Source organism: Urtica dioica, chromosome 6 (genome assembly GCF_054948205.1).
Source record: "Urtica dioica subsp. dioica isolate 48M chromosome 6, U.dioica_male_clone48M_v1_H2, whole genome shotgun sequence".
Taxonomy (NCBI): Eukaryota; Viridiplantae; Streptophyta; class Magnoliopsida; order Rosales; family Urticaceae; genus Urtica; species Urtica dioica.
In genome coordinates, this window is record NC_142761.1 from 37,543,168 (window position 1) to 37,552,505 (window position 9,338).

At 35.4% G+C, this 9,338-nt stretch overlaps 1 protein-coding gene across 5 annotated transcripts; it reads left to right on the forward strand.

Moving 5' to 3' along the window:
- The first annotated feature begins 350 nt into the window (after positions 1–350).
- On the forward strand, positions 351–8,359 carry LUH (LEUNIG-like protein). 5 transcript variants are annotated; one of them, XM_089616849.1, is made up of 19 exons: positions 351–425; positions 666–736; positions 961–1,019; positions 1,160–1,257; positions 1,464–1,573; positions 1,660–1,943; positions 2,022–2,097; positions 2,217–2,322; positions 3,039–3,088; positions 3,200–3,529; positions 3,905–3,991; positions 4,181–4,411; positions 4,692–4,830; positions 5,105–5,214; positions 5,534–5,683; positions 6,078–6,237; positions 6,339–6,451; positions 7,248–7,445; positions 7,832–8,359. In XM_089616849.1, the coding sequence occupies exons 3-19, from the start codon at positions 988–990 to the stop codon at positions 7,973–7,975; spliced, it is 2,418 nt and encodes an 805-aa protein (XP_089472975.1). In that variant the 5' UTR covers positions 351–425; positions 666–736; positions 961–987; the 3' UTR covers positions 7,976–8,359. The 5 variants fall into 5 exon arrangements, with proteins under 5 accessions (XP_089472975.1, XP_089472973.1, XP_089472978.1 ...); XM_089616847.1 differs by lacking the exon at positions 351–425 and adding an exon at positions 442–585; XM_089616852.1 differs by lacking the exon at positions 351–425 and adding an exon at positions 442–585 and having other exon boundaries at positions 1,666–1,943.
- The last annotated feature ends 979 nt before the right edge of the window (positions 8,360–9,338 follow it).

Here is a 9,338-nt window from a genome sequence, read left to right on the forward strand (position 1 = left end):
AAAAATTATTATTTCATATTGCATAGCATCTCAAAAAAATTAATTTAAATCCGTCTCAAATAGATTTCTAGCTTCTGCACATCAATAAAATTTTGGCTACATAGTAGCTCTAATTTGCAAAATAATATTACCAGAAGGTATTTCTCAAAAAAGAAAAAAAAAAGAAATTACCAGAAGGTAACATAATTTTCAATTCGAACATTTGAGTTCTGACACATTTACTTTCTTTTGCTAAAAATTAAAAACATCACATTTACTTTGTTGATACTTTTTATTTTTTTAAATATACTAATAAATTAAATTGGCACTGAAAAAATTACGGTTAAGACAACAATACTACTACTAGTAGTACCAGCACTACTTATAAACAACTCATCGAAGTTGGGGAACCCGAACCAAGATCCAAGCCTGGGCTTCCAGCTTCGGTAATTACTGTTCATTATACAGTTCTCTCACTCCGTTAAACTCAGAAACTCCATAACTTTTCTGGTTCTTTGTCTTCGTGCTCTGATCACAAACCCTAACGGTTTCGAAGAAGACCAGGCCGTTCCGATTTCGCCGATCAATTCGGCTCTTTGCGTAATTGTCAGTGCCTTCGTTTCATTTCTCGCGGCAACGAGTTTTTACGCGCTAACGCCTGTGAATTCTGTCCTTTTTTTTTGCAGAAGATATGCTTTATAATTGACGGGATCGTGATTGATTTTGAGTTTGGATCCGAGTCTTTTCTTTCTCCGAGGTTTTTTTTTTTCCTTTTTTTTTCAATGTATCTTTAATTTGAGTATTCGACTATTCCTGTTTTTTTTTTTCACAATTAATTTTTTTTTCCTGCGTGTTGGTCGATTAATTGTGATTGCGAATTCCAAGTATGATAATTTGCGTATGGTCCTAATTTCATTTGCTGTGCGAGATTGTGATGAGCAATTGAAATTGATGTAGAGATTGACATTTTTTTTTTGGCAGTTTGATTTGGCAGTCTGAGCAATAACGATGGCATTGAGTAATTGGGAAGCAGATAAGATGTATGTACATTGATTCACATCTCATGAGGACTGGATATTTTGTTTTTAGAACCTTTATTAGTATTTTCGATCATATCTCTTATTCTTTGCACAGGCATAATTGTCTTCAATATTTTATTTTTATTTTTACTTTTTTACAGGCTTGATGTGTATATATATGACTATTTGGTGAAGAAGAAATTGCATGCTACTGCAAAGTCGTTCATGACCGAAGGGAAAGTCGCCCCAGATCCAGTAGGTAATGTACTTTATCAGAGTTAGTGCTGGCGTGTGTACTTGTTATATAGAATATAATTTTTATGTTGGATTCAGTTAATTTTGATTGTCAATTTATCGAAGAATATACGCAATTTGTCGAGTTTCTTACTCAAAGGAGTAGAAAATACACGTTTACAATAGGAGTTACCAATGTATGCAATAACCAAGTCATATTTATTTGCATAGCCATTGACGCTCCGGGAGGGTTTCTTTTCGAATGGTGGTCTGTATTCTGGGACATTTTTATCGCTAGGACAAACGATAAGCATTCCGAGGCTGCCGCAGCGTATATAGAGGTGAATTTTTAGTTCCTAGTTTGAGTTTGTGACATTTTTAGCTTCTTTGCGAGTTTCTTTGCGTTTAATTTGGAAATTTCAATAAGGCGCAGCAAATCAAGTCAAAAGAGCAGCAACAGATGCAAATGCAGCAGTTACAGATGATGCGTCAAGCTCAGCTGCAGCGTAGAGATCCTAATCATTCTCCGCTCGGGAGTCCGCTCAATGCGATCAACTCTGAAGGGATGCTCGGGCAGTCAACTGCCACTGCGTTGGCAGCGAAGATGTACGAAGAACGTATGAAGCACCCGAATCCGATGGATTCAGAGTCGTCTCAGCCGCTCCTTGATGCCAGGATGGCCCTTCTCAAATCAGCCACGAACCACCCCGGGTAAATTCATTTGCCCCAATTTTGTTCAGTTTATATCAGTGGATTCTTGATTTACCGAAGCTTCTGTTGTTGATACAGTCAGTTGGTCCAAGGAGGCCCTGGTGGTGTCAATGCTGCGCTGCAGCAAATACAGGCACGATCGCAGCAGAACCCCGTGAGTACTTTAGTGGTGTTAATCTCTCTCTCTCTCTCTCTCTCTCTCTCTCTCTCTCTCTCTCTCTCTCTCTCTCTCCTTCGGTCGATTGTGCTAAGGTTTCAGTAACTGTATAATAGGAAATTAAAAGTGAAGTTAACATGGGAACTGGTCAGAGATCGATGGACCCTGCTTCAATCTATGCACATGGTATGATGCAGTCAAAGCCTGGAATGGGGAATCCAGGTAAGAATATTGTTTTAGCCTCAGCTCCAGCCGAACAAATATATAGATTTTGTAGGCAGTAGATTGTAAGGAGAAAAATTGTATTATGAAGTACAAAAATGAAAATCTTCGAGGAAAATAAGCCTACTTTTTCTATTCCTTTCATTTTTTCAATCTCGAATCACGAGCTTATTCAATACGTTGTTAGGTTTTTACTCCGTAATATACTATTAGTAATGGGACATCATTTATTAGTGTGAGATCAGCGTGTCCAAAAGTAATTCGGTAATGGAAGAGTGTACTATGCGTATGTAATATCACTATCAAGCAAACGAGCCTATTAAATCTTTCTAATAAGCAGTTAACAAGAGAAATAAAAAAGGAAACATCTTTGGTTTCTCTGGAGATAGACATATATTCCACATCATATGTTGTTGAATTGATCAATACATATCGATTGCTTATAAATTTTACATGTTTTTATTTCATGTACAGTTTTAAATATGAAAAAAGCTATATCTGGAGATAATTTTTTGGTGCCATGTAAAGCAACCTGTCACAAGAGAACAAGGAATGGGAGATTAGAAATTTTGCAAATTGTAGTCCCTAATACTATAGTGCTAAGATTTTTTTCCACCCAAGAACGATGACAGGGGCACATCGAATTTGGATAACTATGTTAATAATTTATTCCAGCCTAATGTTTCTTAAATTTTGTTCTTATTTTTTATCATCAGGTTTGAATGCGGGAGTCAGTGGTCTTCCTTTAAAGGGATGGCCTTTAACTGTAAGTTCAATATTGTACAAAATCTTATTGAATATAATACATATATATATATATATATATATATGTATATATATCATCCAACAATGTGGTTACATGCTTTCATTTTTCCAGCCTATAGACCAAATTCGACCAGGTATGGGTGCACAAGTTCAAAAGCCTTTCATGCAAAACAGCAGTCAGTTTCAGCTTCTGCCACAGCAACAACAACAGCAACAGCAACAGCAACAACAACATCAACAGCAACAGCAACAGCATCAGCAACAGCAACAGCAAATCTTATCGCAGGTGGGGCAGAGTAATCTTAGCGGATCAAATATGTATAGTGATATGGATGCTCAAAGATTTAGAGGATTGCCAAGGGGGCCTTTAAATGCAAAAGATGGTCAACCAGCTGTGAATGACGGGTCTATAGGTTCTCCAATGCAATCCAGTTCATCTAAGGTAAGAATTCACAGTTATTTACTTTTCCTTGCTCAAGAGGCCACATACTGCTATAACAATCATCCTATCTAAGGAACACGTACTTGCAAGAAACCATCTCTTGTTGTGTCTCTCAGCCTGCAAATTTTGTTATCTATTCTTTTCACGTTTGAATAGTTAAATCCTCTCTTTTTTGGGATTCTTTTGGTTTAGCTTACACATCAAAAAGGAAGGCATGAATGCACTCTTCCACAGCAGGAAGTTTTCATGTTCTGCTTTATCAGCCTTATATGAGAACATTTTCTATGGTTTATTTTAACTTATTAGATTACTTGACGTAAATGCTGTTTGCTTATTTCCATTAGAAGCCTGTAACGGTTTTCCGTTCTGAAACAGGTTAGCATGCAACAGATGCAACACTCTTCATCTCAACAACAACAGCAACAACAGCAGGAGCCAATGCAGTCTCAACAAGTTCAACAGGTAGTTCTATCTCCGTCAACTTCATTATTTTATTTTTTAGGCCTTAATGTTTCTTTCTCCGATAGTGGTAGAAATAGTTTGTACTCAGGAGGGTGCATATCCAAATTTTGGGGGAATTTCTTTCTTTTTAAAATTTGTAGTTTTTATATATGAAAGGAAAGATGATTATTTTGTCTGTTTTGTTAATAGAATAACAGGAAAAGGAAAGGGCCTACATCTTCTGGACCAGCTAACAGTACTGGTACTGGAACAACAGTCGGTCCTTCTCCCAACTCTCAACCATCCACTCCGTCAACTCATACCCCCGGTGATGGAGTTGCTATGCCAAGTAATTTGCAGAATGTGAATAATATGCCGAAAAATATGCTGCTGTATGGTGCAGAGGGAACAGGCGGTCTTGCATCATCGAGAAATCAGCTTGTAAGAAAACTTTTCCAAATCTTTACACTAGATAGAAGCTCAAATTGCAAATTCCATTGTCCCCTTTTTGGACATCAATATTGTATTAAGCTAATACTCAAATTTATAAAATATTTCAAACTGGAACAAATGTTATCACCCAATTTGATATGGCGACAACTCTGTAAATGAAAAGTTCAGAACAATTTGATCATAATTTTTCTTGTACTAAAGAAATGTATGCCTTGCAAGTTGAAAAGTATGAGTGGGATTTTTGATTTTGGGATGTTGGCACTTGTAGGATGATTTGGATCAGTTTGGGGATGTTGGTTCCTTAGAGGACAATGTAGAGTCTTTTTTATCACAAGATGACGGAGATGGAAGAGATATGTTTGGCACATTGAAACGTAACCCAGAACACGCAGCTGAAGCCACCAAAGGTAATCTACAGTCTACTGATGCGGAACATTATGAAGTAAAAAAAATATCAAAAAAATAATCCTCGAGTTTTATTAGGATTTTGGTTACTTTCACTCTAATAACAAGTCTGTTTGATCTCTTATTTGGAATCCCTGATAGAATCTCGTATAGTTCATTTTCATATAAATCAATTATATGTGTCTTGCAATGATATCTGGAGATTAGTGTAAAAGATATTTTGAGATATCATAGTGAAATATAATTGTAGAATGACATAGTTTCACCCCATCTCAGGTTTTTCCTTCAGTGAAGTTAGCTCAATACGTAAAAGCAACAGTAAAGTTGTGTGCTGCCATTTCTCTTCGGATGGGAAAATATTAGCCAGTGCTGGACATGACAAAAAGGTAAAGTTCTTTGTTTAATCATATAGAGTGTACTTCTGGATTTTCACACGTGTTTTATTGCAAATCCACTTCTACACGTTGGAAAAGGAACTAATATGGTAATTCTACACAAGGATTTTCTTAGTGAACTACTTGCTAAACGTGTATTTCATTAGTGTGTAATTTGACCCATTTTTAGATGCTGCTGGTCAACAAATCTGTTAGAAAAAAATAGGCTACAAAGAGATACCCATTATTGTGTATTTCACCCGTGTTTGGCCATGTATTCAGACTCTCCAAAGTATATGTTTGTTTATCCCTTTGTTGTCCTTTTTTGTAGGTTGTTCTTTGGAACATGGAGACTCTGCAAACTGAGAGCACTCCAGAGGAACACAGTCTTATTATAACTGATGTTCGATTTAGACCAAATTCCACACAGCTCGCTACGTCTTCATTTGATAAATCAGTGCGACTTTGGGACGCTGCTGATGTAATAACTCTTCTTCTGCGTGATGCTTTACATACATAAATATAGAGATATGTATATCTCTACACACATGCATACACATTATAATCTTTTTCATCATTTTGTGTTTCTCTGCTGGTAGTGCAGATTTTGTTATCTATCATCTTATGCATAATTATTTGCCATTGCACAGTTAGTTGTTGCTTTATACTCTTAACTAAACATTTCCTTCATTTGTTTAACACACCTTGTGACCTACCTTTGGCTTTTCAGTGATTTATTTTACCATAATGGACTGCAAGCAGCTATTGATTTCATGCTTGATCATAATTTCATACATGTCAAGCTTTGCTTTAAGGACTCTTAGTATTATTATTATTATTTTAATTTCTAAATTAGTGAACTTCTATTTGTGCAGCCAAACTATTGCCAACGTTCATTTTCAGGGCACAACTCGCACGTCCTGTCACTGGATTTCCACCCAAAGAAGACCGACCTAATGTGCTCTTCTGATGATAATAACGAAATTCGCTATTGGAATATTAACCATTATAACTGCACCCGTGTTTCTAAGGCTAGTATCGAACACCCTCTGCCCCGTATTTTCTTAGACTATTTGATGTTTTATTCTTTATGCTCAACCTTTATTCTAAATCGTTATATTTGATGTCACAGGGAGGTTCAGCACAGGTGAGATTTCAGCCGAGAATCGGTCAAGCTATGGCTGCAGCGGCAGGGAATATTGTTTCCTTGTTCGATGTTGAGACAGACCGGCAAACACATTCGTTACAGGTGTGTGAAATGAGGATTGATAGTATCTATGATTTAAATTAATTATGACGAATTATGGCAATGGTTTTAAGTAGAAACTATTTGAAATAGCTTAATGGCTACCCTCAATTAAAATGATAGCCCAAGTATTCAAATATTAAAAATATAGCCCAAAGTCATACCTAGCACTCTCATGGTATTGTGCATACTTGTTGTCCTAGCTTGAGCCACTATCTTAAGGGCTCTCTAGATGCCTAGCCATATGAAAACTTAGGTTTTGCCATATAGATAACCTTTGGTAAATTTTAAGTAAATAGTCACGATATTTTATTAGCAAAGCCAAAATGACATTAATAGTTGTAAATATTTGTTAATTTAAATAACCATCAGACTCTAAGGGCATAAATGGAATGCTAAAAACGTCCAAAGAATGTCACATCACCGTAATTACTATTTACTTAAAATTTATAAAAGGTTTGCTATTTAGCAAATCTCCAAAAAAAAATTTAGCTTAGTTACTCAATTAATTGTTATCTTAAATATCAGATAGTTAAGCTATAATTTTAACATACAGGAGTCCAAATGGGGACTATATGCCTAGTTCTTTATGGTTTTCCAAATAGAACTTAAAACATATATATCTATAATTTATTTGATTTCACGAGTCCTACACCCCAATAAACCTTGAGGTTTATGCCTTGTCTCGGTTACGGAAATCGTCCCGATTCCAGTTTAAGCATATTTTAAAATCTTGATTTGAACATATGGTACCACGGCGAGGTAGAACTGAATAATCGAATATGACATGAATATTCAGGGTCACTCAACGGAGGTGCATTCCCTGTGTTGGGATACAAACGGTGATCTTTTGGCATCTGTGAGTCAAGACGCGGTCAAAGTCTGGTCATTGGCGTCCGGAGAGTGCATTCACGAACTCTGCTCGAGTGGGAACATGTTTCAGTCTTGTGTTTTCCATCCAGGCTACTCGACCCTTTTGGTCATCGGAGGCTACCAGGTGAACATTTGCTGAAATAATGAGTTTCTTCGTTATATCACTTTTAGAAGCAGTGTCTATTCTCTTTAGCACAACATAAAATTAATCCCGTTTTCCAATCGAGACTCGGGAAAAAAAATAAATTTATTTTGTTTAAACATTTCTGCAAAATTTTCATTTTTCATGTGCATCTTGGTTTGCTTTTTCATTCCACAACACAAAATAATCTCGGTTTCCGAGTTGGAAAAAATGTTTATATATATATATATATTTTTTTAATAATCTCTGCAAATTTTTTCATTTTTAATGTGCATCTTGGTTTGCTGTTTCGTCCCACAACCTGGTAATGCCAAGTTGGTATTAACTTAATTTAGTACCCAATCAGTAATTTCTTATATTTTTTGCAGTCCTTGGAGCTGTGGAACTTGGCGGAGAATAAATGTATGACGATTCAGGCTCACGAAGGCGTGATATCGGCCTTGGCACAATCCCCGGTCACGGGAATGGTGGCCTCGGCCAGTCACGACAAATCGGTCAAAATTTGGAAATAAACCGACCCCTTCCATTCTCAACCTCGAGAGTTCAGAATAAAGGATTTAAGATAGGGAAGATCAATATTTGCTTTATTTTCTTTTACCATATAATATTCGTTTTTTGTTTTAAATTTTATTTTGGTTTGTTTTTTTTTTTTTTCTTTTTTTTTTCACTATTTTGTTTCTCCATATAGGTAATAAGAGGAAGTGTGTCTTAGTTTTTTTTATTTTTTTTGTTTTGTTTTGTTTTTTTTTTAATTTTACTGGTTCAGACTTCAGACTGTGTCGACCTTCGAGAATGATTCGTCTCTGCTATTACAAAGTTATGAAATGTAACATCACATTCATGTGTGTCCCTTTGTTGTTTGTAGCTAATTAAAAATATTAGGGATTTTATACTAACTACCCACTTAATTATTCCATTTATAATTCCGTTGTTAAGTTTATATACAAAAGGATATGTGTTTATACGTGGATAAAACCGACATCAATTGATATTTATTTATTTATTTATGAGAATTCGAGTCTTTTAGTTCTGCACGAATGATAAATTCTTAAATGCCATGGCGATTTCAATTGGAATATAGACTTGAGTATAAAAATCCGTGGTATTTGCATCTTATGTCACAAATTGGCAATCCAATTGCAAATAAGTCACGCAAAAATTTTAGAAAGTTTTAGAGGAAGACGAAGTGATTTTTAATGAGCTATTGTAAAAATTCAAAAGATATGGAGTAACTAATAAAAAGATTAAATGATGAGAGATAATAATTTGAAATTTGCACATGTGACACTAATGTAAATACGTTACACAAATGCAATTTTGACAACTTTGTGACACAAATGCAAAAATCCGACGAATTTGTGACATTGACGCAAATCTCCCTAAAAATCCAGCCATGCAAAAACGTTGTGACCCTTATTTTTCTATTATAACAGCGTTTCTGTAGTGATTGATCTGGCATTCTTTAAATATTCCATTAATTAAATTTACAAAAAATTAGAAAAATAGTCAACTTAAACGTTTGATATTGCTAAATAGCCAAGGTTTGGTAAATATTAGGTAAATAGCCATAAATGATGACGTGGCTTAGTATGACATTGAATATTTACTTAATATTTACATTTGTAAATATATAAAATTGGCTATTTACCTAATATTTACCAAACCTTGGCTATTTAGCAATTGCCAACGTTTAAAAAAATATTTAAATCACATTAAACCAAACCGGACCAGTTTAAAGTAGAATAAACAGTCCGGTCCGGCCTCAAACTTTTCCAAACCGTTTCAAACTGTCTGGTACGGTTTAGAGATAAATTATTGATCAAACTGGACCGAGCACACCTTGAGCTCGGATTTTGTTATGGGATTCTTTCTCTC

Coding starts and splice junctions, on each gene's coding strand:
- LUH (XM_089616849.1), top strand. CDS start 988: ATGGCATTGAGTAATTGGGAAGCAGATAAGAT. Junction 1,574..1,659: donor CTGCCGCAGCGTATATAGAG/GTGAATTTTTAG, acceptor AATTTCAATAAG/GCGCAGCAAATCAAGTCAAA. Junction 2,098..2,216: donor CACGATCGCAGCAGAACCCC/GTGAGTACTTTA, acceptor ACTGTATAATAG/GAAATTAAAAGTGAAGTTAA.